The following is a 14958-nucleotide window of genomic DNA, read 5'->3' as shown; positions in this document are numbered from 1 at the left end:
GGGAGTGAGAGGGGAACCAGAATGGGGAATGGAAAAAGAGAGAACGGGGAGGAGCGAGACTACCGGAAGTTAAAGAAATCGATGAGCATGCCATCGGTTGAGACGTTTCTGTACTGAATCTCTTGCCAATTTCCCCCCAGTTAAATCCAAATCTATCCGTATAGACAATCGATCAACACTTATATATATATATATCACAATGCATTTTTACAAGCGTGATTTTGTATTTTTTGCAGCTTCAGAATTATATAGCTCTCTCTCTCCCTCTCATACAAATCTGTGGTTGCGTGTGTGCGCGGAAAAGATTAAAAACTGCCAACCGTGTTCTCACCGTCCACTGCACGGCTTTAAATTGCGAATGCGGCGCTGGGAAGACATACCAACCCCAGCCCACATGACACTGGGCGCAGATGCCAGGGCTGAAACTTTAAGAATGCTTTTACTCAACCTGATATTGACAAAACCAAGATTTTGCTCAGGAACGCAGAGTGCTAAACTGAAATAAAGCAAGAAGAGCTCACGAACATCTTTATTTGCATTCTGCTTTTCAACTGCACGCACAATGTCAATTAACCAGTTTCGCAAAGAGCCCGCCCTCTACCGCCTTACATTGGCGCAAGGTAGTGCCAATTAGAATGCGTCGCCAGCCTTCCCGGCGTTTATTGGGTAATGTTGCGTGTCATTCACATGGAGGCCCATCCCATTTGGTGCCCTGTCCGGGGTGCGGAGCGGTTGAAGAGCGGCGCGACACGTTGTTCCCTGGGAGTTGTAGTCCCTGCGGCCTCACAGCGGTCGCGCGTCCTGGTTTCAGAACTACAGCTCCCAGGAAGCACTGCGCCGCCGGGCTCCTATGTAACAGCTGAGAGCCCCGGGGCGCTGTGACAAGCCGCAACCAGAACGGAACCCTTGTTTATTTCAACGCGGAAGTAGTGACCTTTTAAATCTTTTTTGCTGGGTGCCGGGGGTCAGGTCTTCTTGGAAATAATGCAATGCAAAAGAATAAGAGGGAGGACAATAAAATAAGACGCCTTATGCCGAGGGAAAGGTTGCGCGGCTTCTCGGGGCTGGAGATCCGGCGAACAGCACAAGCCTTTCATTAAACCAGCCCCAGGACTCAATGGCCAGCCCGGTGCATGGATGCACAAGTCGGGATTTTCTGCAATGGAGCCAGCAGCGATGAATTGCACCGGGTCCCCAGCTGCAGAGGCGCCCTCGTGCAATGGGGACCCACAGAGGCAAGCGCCGCAGCCGGCTGCCCCCGGCTTCTGGACGGCGGTGTTCGACTACGAGTCGACGGCGGATGAGGAGCTGACCCTGCGCCGGGGGGACCTGGTCGAGCTGCTGTCCCAGGACTCCACCGTGTCCGGCGACGAGGGCTGGTGGACGGGCAAGATCAAGGGCAAGGTGGGCATCTTCCCCAGCAACTACGTGAGCAACCGGGCGCAGCTGAGCCGGGACCTGCCCTCCCCGCCGGTCATCGACTTCGACGAGTTGCTCCTGGAGGAGATCATCGGCGTCGGGGGCTTCGGCAAGGTGTACAAGGGGCTGTGGAGGAACGACGAGGTGGCGGTGAAGGCGGCCAGGCAGGACCCGGACGAGGACATCAGCGTGACGGCGGACAATGTCCGTAAGGAGGCTCGGCTGTTCGGCATGCTCAGGCACCCCAACGTCATCCTGCTGAAGGGAGTGTGTCTGAAGGAGCCCAACCTGTGCCTGGTGATGGAATATGCCCGCGGGGGAGCCTTAAACCGGGCTCTGGCCGGCAGGAAGGTGCCCCCTCACGTCCTGGTCAACTGGGCGGTGCAGATCGCAAGAGGCATGAACTACCTCCACAATGAAGCCTTGGTCCCGGTCATACACCGGGACCTGAAATCCAGCAACAGTAAGTACGGGCACGGGCCACGGACGCGAGTGCTGATCGTTATGTTCCAGTCTTCGTGGTTCCGCAACTCTCGGCGCCGCTGTTTGAGACACGCGTGCGCTGTAACGGAACAGGCCACTCGGCCAACTCGTCCATGTTGACCTCTTTGCCCGGTCAGCTGCTTCTGTCTGCCCACGCTTGGCCCGCAGCCCCCGAAACCATTGCTATGCAGGCATGATCCTCCACCGGTTCCACTTAATATCAGAGACTGTGTACAGTATACAGCCTGAAATTCGTACTCCTCACAGACAATTTAATATCAGAGACTGTGTACAGTATACAGCCTGAAATTCGTACTCCTCACAGACAATTTAATATCAGAGACTGTATACAGTATACAGCCTGAAATTCATACCCCTCACAGACAATTTAATATCAGAGACTGTATACAGTATACAGCCTGAAATTCGTACTCCTCACAGACAATTTAATATCAGAGACTGCGTAGAGTATACAGGCTGAAATTCGTATCTTCATAGACAATTTAATATCAGAGACTGTGTACAGTATACAGGCTGAAATTCGTATCTTCATAGACAATTTAATATCAGAGACTGTGTACAGTATACAGCCTGAAATTCGTACTCCTCACAACAATTTAATATCAGAGACTGTATACAGTACACAGCCTGAAATTCGTACTCCTCACAGACAGTTTAATATCAGAGACTGTATACAGTACACAGCCTGAAATTCGTACTCCTCACAGACAATTTAATATCAGAGACTGTGTACAGTATACAGCCTGAAATTCATACTCCTCACAGACAATTTAATATCAGAGACTGTGTACAGTATACAGCCTGAAATTCATACTCCTCACAGACAATTTAATATCAGAGACTGTATACAGTATACAGCCTGAAATTCGTACTCCTCACAGACAATTTAATATCAGAGACTGTGTACAGCCTGAAATTCGTACTCCTCACAGACAATTTAATATCAGAGACTGTATACAGCCTGAAATTCGTACTCCTCACAGACAATTTAATATCAGAGACTGTATACAGCCTGAAATTCGTACCCCTCACAGACAATTTAATATCAGAGACTGTATACAGTATACAGCCTGAAATCCGTACTCCTCACAGACAATTTAATATCAGAGACTTTATACAGTATACAGCCTGAAATTCGTACTCCTCACAGACAATTTAATATCAGAGACTGTATACAGCCTGAAATTCGTACCCCTCACAGACAATTTAATATCAGAGACTGTATACAGTATACAGCCTGAAATCCGTACTCCTCACAGACAATTTAATATCAGAGACTTTATACAGTATACAGCCTGAAATTCGTACTCCTCACAGACAATTTAATATCAGAGACTGTATACAGTGTACAGCCTGAAATTCATACCCCTCACAGACAATTTAATATCAGAGACTGTATACAGTGTACAGCCTGAAATTCATACCCCTCACAGACAATTTAATATTAGAGACTGTATACAGTATACAGCCTGAAATTCATACCCCTCACAGACAATTTAATATCAGAGACTGTATACAGTGTACAGCCTGAAATTCATACTCCTCACAGACAATTTAATATCAGAGACTGTATACAGTATACAGCCTGAAAATCATACTCTTCACAGACATCCATGAAACAGAGAGGGGGGAAAGACCCCAAAGAATGAATGACAGAAAAATATTGGAACCCCAGGGCCTCCCTCCTCCTCCCACGCACAAACAGCAGCAAAAGCATCAACCCTCCCCCCACTTGTTCCACCAATAAAAGTACCAGCTCCCCAGCACCCACCATGAAATAGCAAAGCCCTCTGAGACCATCAAAAACTGAACGCTTTGACATTGCAAATAAGTTCCCCCCTCCCCACCCCAGCCACTATCCAAGACCATAAGATATAGAAGTAGAATTAGGCCATTCAGCCCATCGAGTCTGCTCTACCATTCCCTCCTGGCTAGTTTATTATCTCTCTCAGCTCCATTCTCCTGCCTTCTCCCTATAAACTTTCTCCCATGATATTTCTGGCAGATTGCTACCACCCTTTCTGCGAATCTCGCCCTCGTCCCCTTATAAATCTCTATCTTCTGAGCTTAAATGTATGCTCCAATCCCTTTTGTGTGTGTGTGTGTGTGCTGCCTATACCCCTCGTATTCCTCTATTTCCTCGTGTTTATGATTGGCCACTCTGCTGTGAAGTCTCTTTGAAGGATGCCTACCTGGACGAGGCTTAAATATTCTCCTCAACGGGAGTTCAGTGAAACTCTCTCAGTGCTCCTGCTCTCTGCTGCCCTCCAACTCTGCCTCTGTGTGCTCACCCAGACCCGCTTCACCTCCCACCTTCCAGCTAGCCTCTTTCCCTCCCCCCTCCCCCCTCCCCACTCACCTCTCCATTCTCACATCTTCCCCCTTCCTTCTCAGTCCTGAAGGGGGTTCTCGGCCTGAAACGCCGACGGTTTATTCATTTCCGTGGATGCCGCCTGGCCTGCAGAGTTTTACTTGCTGCGTTCCTTTAGCCTTACGGACTTGGCAGATTTTCTTGTGTTTGGGACTGAGCACTTGCCTGATAGGAGTAGATGCCAGTGCTTTAGATGATGGAGTTGATGGCCTTGTGGCCAGGTTTGTGGATGTTATAGATGGAGGGGCAGGTCGTGTTGAGGAGGCAGAGGGGCTTGAGAAGGATTCAGACAGATTAGGGGAATGGGCAGAGAAGATTACAGTGTCGGGAAGTGAATGGTCACACCCTGACGTAGAGGAAATAAAAGGGTGCACTGTTTTCCAAATGGAGATAAAATTCAAAAATCCGAGATGCCAAGGGCATTGCGAGTCGGGCAGGATTCCCTAAGGGTTAATTTGCAGGTTGAGTCTGGTGGGGGAGGCAAATGCAGTGTCAGCGTTCATTTCGAGAGGACTGGAGTATAACGAGAAGAATGTGATGTCGAGGCTTTATGAAGCACTGGTGAGGTCTCACTGGGAATATCTGAGCAGTTTTGGGCCCGTTATCTCAGAAAGGATGTGCTGACATTGGAGAGGCTTCGAAGGAGGGTCACAAAGATGCTTCTGGGATTGAAGGGCTTGTCATATGAGGGACGTTTGATGGCTCTGGGCCTGTACTCACTGGAATTCAAATGAATGGGGGGGGGGGGCGGATCTCTTTGGAGCCTATTGAATGTTTTAAGATCTCGATAGATTGGATGTTTCCTATGGAGGGGGAGTGTAAGACCCAAGGAGGCAGCCTCAGAATAGAGGGACGTCCTCTTAGACTGGAGATAAGGAATTCCTTGAGCCAGAGGCTGGTGTATTTGTGGAATTCTTTGCCACGGGCTGCTGGGGAGGCTAAGTCATTAAGGCAGAGGTTGATAGATTCTTCATTGGTCAGGACACGAAGGGAATTGGGAAGAAGGCAGGAGATTGGGGCTGAGAGGGAAATGGATCGGCCATGATGAAATGGTGGAGCTGACTCGATGGGCCAAATGGCTCAATCCTGCTGCTGTATCTCATGGTCAGGAGGGGCATAGACAGGGTGAAATCACGTGGTCTTTTTCTTGGGTGAGGGATGATTATAATCAGAAGGGCATAGGCTTACGGTCAGATTGGCAGAAAGGTCTCAGCCTGAAACATCATCTACTTATTCCCTTCCTAGATGCTGTCTGACTGCCGAGTTCCTCCAGCATTTTGTGTGTGTTACTCTGACCATAGACACTGTTTGACCTGCTGAGTTCCTCCAGCATTTTGTGTGTGTTACTCTGTCCATAGACACTGTCTGACCTGCCGAGTTCCTCCAGCATTTTGTGTGTGTTACTCTGTCCACAGACACTGTCTGACCTGCTGAGTTCCTCCAGCATTTTGTGTGTGTTACTCTGTCCATAGACACTGTGTGACCTGCTGAGCTCCTCCAGCATTTTGTGTGTGTTACTCTGTCCATAGACACTGTCTGACCTGCTGAGTTCCTCCAGCATTTTGTGTGTGTTACTCTGACCATAGACACTGTCTGACCTGCTGAGTACCTCCAGCATTTTGTGTGTGTTACTCTGTCCATAGACACTGTCTGACCTGCTGAGTTCCTCCAGCATTTTGTGTGTGTTACTCTGACCATAGACACTGCCTGACCTGCTGAGATCCTCCAGCATTTTGTGTGTGTTACTCTGTCCATAGACACTGTCTGACCTGCTGAGTTCCTCCAGCATTTTGTGTGTGTTACTCTGTCCATAGACACTGCCTGACCTGCTGAGTTCCTCCAGCATTTTGTGTGTGTTACTCTGTCCATAGACACTGTCTGACCTGCTGAGTTCCTCCAGCATTTTGTCTGTGTTTCTCTGGATTTCTAGCATCTGCAGAATCTCTTGGGTATATTTTATTTTAACATTTCATCGAGTTTTTACTTTGGCGGTCTGTAAGGAGATGAATCTGAAGGTTGTATAAAGTATACATACCTTGAAGGTGCAGCACAGGCAGACCTTTCTGGTCCTTCGAGCCCTGCCACCCAGCGCCCCGCCGATTTAATCAAAACCTAATCACGGGACAATTCACAATCACCAAGTCATCTACCAAACGGGACACCTTTGGACTGCTGGCGGAAGCTGGAGCACCCGGAGGAAACCCACACTGTCACGGGGAGAACGTGCAAACTCCTCACAGGCAGTGGCGCGAATTGATCCTGGGTCGCCGGTACTCTAAAGCCTTGTGCTAACCACTACGCTCCTGTGCTGCTTCGTTATTACTGCCGCGTGAACCAAGATGCAGTGAAGAGCTTTCCATTAGGGTGCCAGCTAGACGGATCGCTCCAAATGCAAGCGCGCGGAGGTGGTAGAAGGAAAAGGATGATGCGCTGGGACCATAGTTGTCACTGCCCCTCCCATTCACGTACCTGTCGAAACTTCTCTCAGACATTGAAATCGAGCTTGCACCCTCTAAGCTAAGAAGTTTCCTCTCGTGTTCCCCTTAAAATATTCACCTTTCACCCTTAACCATGACGCCTGGTGTAGTCCCTCATAATCTTGTGTACCTCAATCAAATCTCCCCTCAATTTTCTACATCCCAAGGAAGAAAGTCCTAACCCATTCAATCTTTCCTTACAACTCAGGTGTTCCAGTCCTGGCAACATCCTGGTAAATTTTCTCTGTACTCTTTCAACTTTATTGACATCTTTCTTGTAGGTAGGTGACCAAAACTGCACACAGTCCTCCAAATAAGGTCTTTCCAATGACTCGTACAACTTCGATAAAACGTCCCATCTGCTGTACTCAATACATTGAATTATCAAAGCCAATTTGCCAAAAACTTACTTGACAGCCCTATCAACCTGGGCCATCACTTCCAATCATCCTTTATTTCCAAAAAGAAAAGTTCCTTTATTTCATCTCTTGGTGCGTATGAGGTTTCTGGTAACAGCAGGGTAGAAGCTATCCTTGAGCCAGGCGGTAGATGTCCTCGAACCTTTGTATTTTCTGCCTGGTGGGTGGGGTTGGATGGGAGAAAACACAGTGTCAAGGGAGGGGACCTTGACAGTATTGTCTGCTCTCCCGATGCAGCAGGAAGTAGATAGGGAATCGCTGGAGGTTTTCCGTGTAGATAATTAAAGCGGGCCCTTTTCACTGAGATTGGGCGAGACTAGAACCAGAGGTCATGGGTTAAGGGTGAGAGGTGAAATGTTTAAGGGGAACATGAGGGGAAACTTCACTCAGAGGGTGGTGAGAGTGTGGTGCAAGTGGTGCCCGTGAGCTCGACCTCGATGCTTAAGAGAAGTTTGGATTGTTAGGTGGATGGCAGGGGTACGGAGGGCTGTGGTCCCGGTGCTGGTCGATGGGAGTAGAATGAAAGACAGGTCAGCATGGACACATTCATTATGAGCCGTGTTGTATGACGTGGGCGATCGTGGTCTTTCCATGACCGTGATTGTTATGGGCAAATCTTTCTGCAGAAGTGGTTTGCCCTTGCCTCCTTCTGGGCAGTGTCTTTACAAGACGGGTGAGTTAAGTTAAAGTTAAATCCTTTGTACCTCCGCCCCGTCACCCATCTTGTAAGTAGTCTAACAGATACAAATGTACAAACCCAGTAAATAGTATTTATTTCTTATTGTAGTTTGTATTTTTTATTCTGTCTTGCAATGTACTGCTGCCACAAAGCAGCACATTTCATGACAAATGCCAGTGATATTAACTCGGAATCTGTCTCTGAGACCCGATAGAGGTTTTTAAAATCAGGAGAGGCGTGGATAGTGTTGACAGTCAGTATAATTTGCCCTGGATAGAACTGTCAACAATCGGAGAACAGGCTTTTAAAGTTGGATGCAGGGGGAGGTCCAAAGGTGAAGTGAGGGGCAAGGCTTTTGTACGCAGTGAGTTTGGGTGTCTGGGATGGGTTAGTGGGGGTCGTAGTGGAAGAAGACAACTTAGAGTTTGAGGCTTTCAGATCGACAAAGGGATGTGGAGGGAGGAGCATACATACGAGTTGGATTCATGATCAGGTTGATCATGATCATTTTGTGCTGTCCTGTTGTACGTTTTATTTAAGAAACGAGGGGAAAGGATCATTGGGGAGCTAGCAATCCGATAGCATCTTGTCGATAGCAGAGGGATGCAGATATGCGTTAAAGAGGGTGTACTAGCTCAACTTTGCAGAACTGAGCAGATTCAACATGGGCTGATGACAGGAAATATGGCTTGACTAATGCACCAGCCTCGGAGTATTAGAATAGATTTAGATTTTCGGTCGGCTTCTTTCAGAATCAAAATATCACCAGCAGATGTTGTGAAATTTGTTGACTTTGTGGCAGCAGTACAATGCAATACATGGTAAATTACAGTAGGGTGTATGTGTATTAAATAGTTAAATTAATATGGGTAGTACAAAAACAGAAATTATATAAAAAGGAAGTAGTGAGGCAGTGTCCAATGTCCATTTGGAAATCTGATGACAGAGGGGAAGAAGCTGTTCCCGAATCACTGAGTGTGTGTCTTCAGGCTCCTGTACCTCCTCCCTGATGGCAGAGGGGAAGAAGCTGTTCCTGAATCGTTGAGTGTGTGTCTTCAGGCTCCTGTACCTCCTCCCTGATGACAGAGGGGAAGAAGCTGTTCCTGAATCGTTGAGTGTGTGTCTTCAGGCTCCTGTACCTCCTCCCTGATGACAGAGGGGAAGAAGCTGTTCCCGAATCACTGAGTGTGTGTCTTCAGGCTCCTGTACCTCCTCCCTGATGGTAGCAATGAGAAGAGGGCATGTCCTGAGTGATGGGGGTCCTTGATGATAGAAAACAATTTTTCTGAGGCACTGCTCCACCGTAAGGGAAGGTCTGACACAAGAGATTGGTCAAAAAACGGAAGTTGGTGTTGAAGGTTATTTAGTGGCCTGACTGAGATGTTTTATTAGGCAGGGCACAAAGGGTGGGTAAATTCCTAGTTCATGTCGATGTGTATGGCAAATGAAGTTGATCCCTGATTGGTGGTTGGACACAGGCCATTTATAGTTTGTGTCACCCATTGGCTAAGAGGAGCAGATGTCATATTTCCAATTTGTTAAGTACATTATCGGTGATATTGAATCAGGAGGGAGGATGTTAATGGGGGCAAAGATTAGTTTTATTTGTCATATGTAGATCAAACCTACAGTGAAAGGAGAGCGTACACTTACGTGAAAGCAGCAGGCATTGAACCCTGATTGCTGGCACAGTAAAGCGTTTGATAGCCACTGCACTACTGTGCCACCTGGTTATACAGAAGCCAAGTCACTAATGGGTAAGGACGTGGCAGGTGCAACAGAATATAAACCAGGAAAAGCGGAGTATTGTTGCATGATGCGAGGCTTGGGTAACGCCTGTTAACCTATTTGTCGACGTGGAGTGGAAAGTGAGTTTGTAAATCTGACAGGAGCGAAAGATATTGGGAATGGGGAGGGCGGAGCGCTGTGGGGGCGGGTAAGGAGTGGGCTGGGGGTGACGCGGGTACAGGCACACCCAGCCCTGAGACACCAGGCGAGGTCCTTTGATTTCAAATAATTGGTTTATTGATCATTACAGAAGGTCTCTGTGGTGCTTCCTGCTTCCTTCCCCTTTTCCCAACCATGACTCCCCTCTCCCTGTCCCCTTTCCCACTCTCAGTCGACAATAGAATCTGGTTTGTCATCACTCACATGTGTCATGAAGTGTTTTTTTTGCACTGATACAGTGCAATACATAAAATTAATATACAGTATGTCTAAGATTTTTGCACAGAACTGTAGATGTTCAGTGGGGTCAGAACGTCCTTGTACACAAGTCACAAAAAGCCGTTGTATTGGTGAAGCAAATGAGACTCAGAGCTTTATTCGGAGGAGGTTGTGTCAAAGAGGATGGATCTCTGACTGTTCTACAGAGATCGCAGTATGGTCCCAATACTGGTGCTGGTCTGCTTGGCGTGGTGGGAGCGGAGAGACGTCAGGGTTGCTGCAGCGGGGTGTTTAATGTCACCGTTACACCGGTGTATCAGGGAGCAAAGTCATTGGTACTCCGGATCTCGTACAGCTTTCAAAGAAAACAAGATAAAGAACACGGATTTTAAAAATATAAATACGTAAGATAGTTTACACATTGATTATATGTCCATAAAGTGACTCTAGGCACAGGAGGGTCCGTACGTAAGGTGATTGACAGGAAACATAGAAAACCTGCAGCACAATACAGGCCCTTCGGCCCACAATGCTGTACCGAACATGTCCTTACTTTAGAAACTATCCATGGCCCTCTATTTTTCTAAGCTCCATGTACCTATCCAGGAGTCTCTTAAAAGACCCTATCGTATCCGTCTCCACCACCGTCACCTGGCAGCCCATTCCACGCACTCACCACTCTCTGCATACAAAGAAACTTACCCCTGACATCTCCCCTGTACCTCCTTCCAGGCACCTTAAACCTGTGCCCTCTCGTGTGAGCCAGTTCAGCACTGGGAAAAAGCCTCCGACTATCCTCAAGATCAATGCCTCTCATCATCTTATACACCTCTATCAGGTCACCTCTCATCCTCTGTCTTTCTAAGGAGAAAAGGCCGAGTTCACTCAACCTATTCTCATAAGGCATGCTCCCCAATCCAGGCAACATCCTTGTAAATCTCCTCTACACCCTTTCTATGGTTTCCACATCCTTCCTGTAGTGAGATGACCAGAACTGAGCTCAGTACTCCAAGTGTGGTCTGACCAGGGTCCTATATAGCTGCAACATTACCTCTTGGCTCCTAAATTCAATTCCACAATTGATGAAGGCCAATGCACAGTATGCTTTCTTAACCACAGAGTCAACCTGCACAGCAGCTTTGAGCGTCCTATGGACTCGGACCCCAAGATCCCTCTGATCCTCCACACTGCCAAGAGCCTTACTATCAATTCTACATTCTGCCATCATATTTGACCTACCAAAATGAACCAATTCACACTTAACTGGATTGAACTCATCTGCCGTTTCTCAACCCAGTCTTGCATCCTATCAATGTCCCGCTGTAACCTCTGACAGTCCTCCACACTATCCACAACACCTCCAACCTTTATGTCATCAGCAAACTTACTAACCCATCCCCCCCACTTCCTATCCAAGTCATTTATAAAAATCACAAAGAGTGAGAGTCCCAGAACAGATCCCTGAGGCACACCACTGGTGACGGACCTCCATGCAGAATATGACCCATTTACAACCACTCTTTGCCTTCTGTGGGCAAGCCAGTTCTGGATCCACAAAGCAATGTCCCCTTGGATCCCATGCCTCCTTACTTTCTCAATAAGCCTTGCATGGAGTACCTTATCAAATGCCTTGCTGAAATCCATATAAATTAGGGCTGGTGGATGTATATGTGTGGCTGGGAGAGGTAAGGCTGAGGAGATTTGAGTGGTGAGGTATGAGGGGATAATCTCATGTAATGAAGCCAGGTTAATCTGGCCTATGCTTTTCATTAACTACTGCTCTACCTTCATCAATGTGTTCAGTCACATCCTCAAAAGATTCAATCAGGCTCGTAAGGCACAACCTGCCTTTGACAAAGCCATGCTGACTATTCCTAATCATATCATGCCTCTCCAAACGTTCATAAATCCTGCCTCTCAGGATCTTCTCCATCAACTTACCAACCACTGAAGTAAGACTCACTGGTCTATAATTTCCTGGGCTATCTCTACTCCCTTTCTTGAATAATGGGACAACATCTCCCATTATAATGGGAACCTCTCCCACCCCCATTGATGATGATAAAATAATTGCCAGAGGCTCAGTAATCTCCTCCCTCGCTTCCCACAGTAGCCTGGGGTACATCTCACCCGGTCCCAGAGACTTAATCAACTTGATGCTTTCCAAAGGTTCCAGCACATCCTCTTTCCTAATGTCTATATGCTCAAGCTTTTCAACACACTGTAAGCCATCTGTACAATCGCCAAGGTCCTTTTCCATAGTGAATACTGAAGCAAAGTATTCATTGCTTGTCACACTGTCACACTTGATTGGTCCTATTCTCTCATGTCTTATCCTCTTGCTCTTCACATACTTGTAGAATGCCTTGGGGTTTTCCTTAATCCTGTCCACCAAGGCCTTCTCATGGCCCCTTCTGACTCTCCTAATTTCATTCTTAAGCTCCTTCTTGCTAGCCTTATAATCTTCTAGATCTCTATCACTACCTAGTTTTTTGAATCTTTTGAAAGCTTTTGTATATAACAGTTCCTGTACTCTACCATCCTTCCCGTCTCATTAGAACGTACCTATGCAGAATGCCACACAAATATCCCCTGAACATTCGTCACATTTCTGCCGTACATTTCCCTGAGAACGTTTGTTCCCAATTTATGCTTCCAAGTTCCTGCCTGATAGCTTCATATTTCCCCTTACTGCATTGTGATCACTGTCTCCAAAATGCTCTCCCACTGAGAGATCTGACACCTGACCAGGTTCATTTCCCAATATTAGATCAGGTACAGCCTCTCCTCTTGTAGGCTTATCTACATATTGTGTCAAGAAACCTTCATGAACACACCTAACAAACTCCACCCCATTTAAACCCCTTGCTCTAGGAGATGCCATTCGAATTAAAATCTCTCACCATGACAACCCTGTTCTTACACCTTTCCAGAATCTGTCTCCCTATCTGCTTCTCTATGTTCCTGTTAGTATTCGATGGTCTATAAAAAAAACACCCAGTCGAGTTATTGACCCTTCCTGTTCCTAACTTCCACCCATAGAGACTCCGTAGACACCCCCTCCATGACTTCCTCCTTTTCTGCAGCCGTGTCACTATCTCTGATCAACAGTGCCAAGCCCCCACCTCTCTTGCCTCCCTCTCTGTCCTTTCTGAAACATCTAAAACCTGGCACTGGAAGTAGCCATTCTTGTCTCTAAGCCATCCAAGTCTCTGTAATGGCCACAACATCATAGCACCAAGTACTGATCCATGCTCTAAGCTCATCCGCTTTGTTCATGATGCTTCTTGCATGAAAGTAGACACATCTCAAACCATTGGTCTGAGCACATCCCTTTTCTATCACCTGCCTATCCTCCCTCTCGCACTGTCTCCAAGCTTTCTCTATTTGTGAGCCAACCGCCCCTTCCTCCATCTCTTCAGTTCAGTTCCCACCCCCCAGCGATTCTAGTTTAAACATTCCTCAATAGCCTTAGCAAACCTCCCAGCCAGGATATTGGTCCCCCTCAGATTCAAGTGTAACCCATCCTTTTTGTACGGGTCACTCCTGCCCCAAAAGAGGTCCCAATGATCCAGAAATCTGAATCCCTGCCCCCTGCTTCAATCCCTCAGCCACGCAAGATTACTGCCCTCGAGGTCCTGCTTCTCAACTTCCTACCTAACTCCCTGTCATCTGTTTTCAGGACCTCCTCCCTTTTCCTACCTATGTCGTTGGTACCGATATATACCACAACCTCTGGCGAGAAACAGCTCGGGACAGGAAATAATAAAATATTATTATTTGCAATCAGTGAGTGGAAGTGTTGATCTGCCTTTCTGCTTGGGGAAAGTCACCGTTTTTGAGTCTGCTGGTCCTGGCTTGGACGCTACGTAGCCTCCTCCATGATGGGGGTGGGACAGACAGTCCCTCAGCAGGGTGGGTGGGATCTCTCATGATGTTCCTGGCCCTTTTCCGCAACCATTCTGTATTTAGGTCCGTGCTGCTGCTGCCGGAAACGCATTGGGAAGTTTCGACTACCCGTTGTGGAGGCTTCCGGTCTGTCGCAGTTCAGCTTTCGTCCCGTGCAGCGATGCAGCTCATTGGGCTGCTCTCTGCTGCACGTCTGTAGATGCGTAAAGTCCGGCGCTTTTCCAGCTCCTCGGAGAGCAGAGGTGTTGGTGAGCTTTCCCAAAAGGGTAGAATCTGTTCTGGGACCACGACAGGTTGTGCGAGAGTTTGAAACTGCTGCTAGCTTCCATCGCTGTTAAAAAAAAGGGTGTGAGTGTTGCGAATTTTCCTGGAGTTGATAACCATCTCCTTTGCCTAGTTGCAGTTGAGGAAGAGGTTATTTGCCTGGCACGTGGCCTCGAGCTCTTCCACTTCTCGTCTGTGGTCCGTCTCGTCGTTGCTGGTGACGAGCCCCGTTGCCACTGTGTCACTAGTGAGCGTGACAACGTGATTGCTCGCGTGTTCGGCCGTGCGGTCATTTGTGAGCGGAGTGTACAGCGGTGGGCTCAGCCCTGGGGAGGAGGGAGACTCCCTCTATTTGAAACATCTGCTTCACATCCACTCTGTGAAGGCCTTTCAACGTTTAATAGACTTCAGTGAGATTTTTCCATCATTCTCCACTCCAGGAAGTGGAGATGCAGAGCAATCAAACAGCCTTTTGTTTCCGGATTGTTCTAGTGTAACTCCTCCGGGGCCTCTCCAATGCCAGCACATCCTTTCTTAGATATGGGGCCCAAAACTGCTCACTGTACTCCAAATGCAGACTGCTTGAGAGGAGTAGACAGGTATTATCTGCAGTCTATGGCAGGGGGATGGGAACCTTCACGGAAAAGAAGAGACAAGTGATGCAGAGACCAAAGCTGGAGTTAGTGAAGAAAAAAAGTACATAAAAGTAAAAAGCAAAAATCGCGAAGGTCACTAGATTCTAGAAGGACA

General features: G+C 47.5%; 1 protein-coding gene across 1 annotated transcript in view; it reads left to right on the top strand.

Annotated features, from left to right (window-relative positions):
• The first annotated feature begins 596 nt into the window (after window positions 1-596).
• The window catches only part of LOC132388691 (mitogen-activated protein kinase kinase kinase 10-like), a 167279-nt gene continuing 152917 nt past the window's right edge, over window positions 597-14958 (top strand). Inside the window, exon 1 of the mRNA XM_059961066.1 lies at window positions 597-1882. Within this exon, the coding sequence (XP_059817049.1) occupies window positions 1138-1882 (745 nt within the window). The 5' untranslated portion in view covers window positions 597-1137. The remainder of the gene's footprint in view (window positions 1883-14958) is intronic.

This window comes from Hypanus sabinus, unplaced genomic scaffold (genome assembly GCF_030144855.1).
Source record: "Hypanus sabinus isolate sHypSab1 unplaced genomic scaffold, sHypSab1.hap1 scaffold_381, whole genome shotgun sequence".
Classification (NCBI taxonomy): Eukaryota; Metazoa; Chordata; class Chondrichthyes; order Myliobatiformes; family Dasyatidae; genus Hypanus; species Hypanus sabinus.
This window is presented reverse-complemented; position numbering and strand designations above follow the sequence as displayed.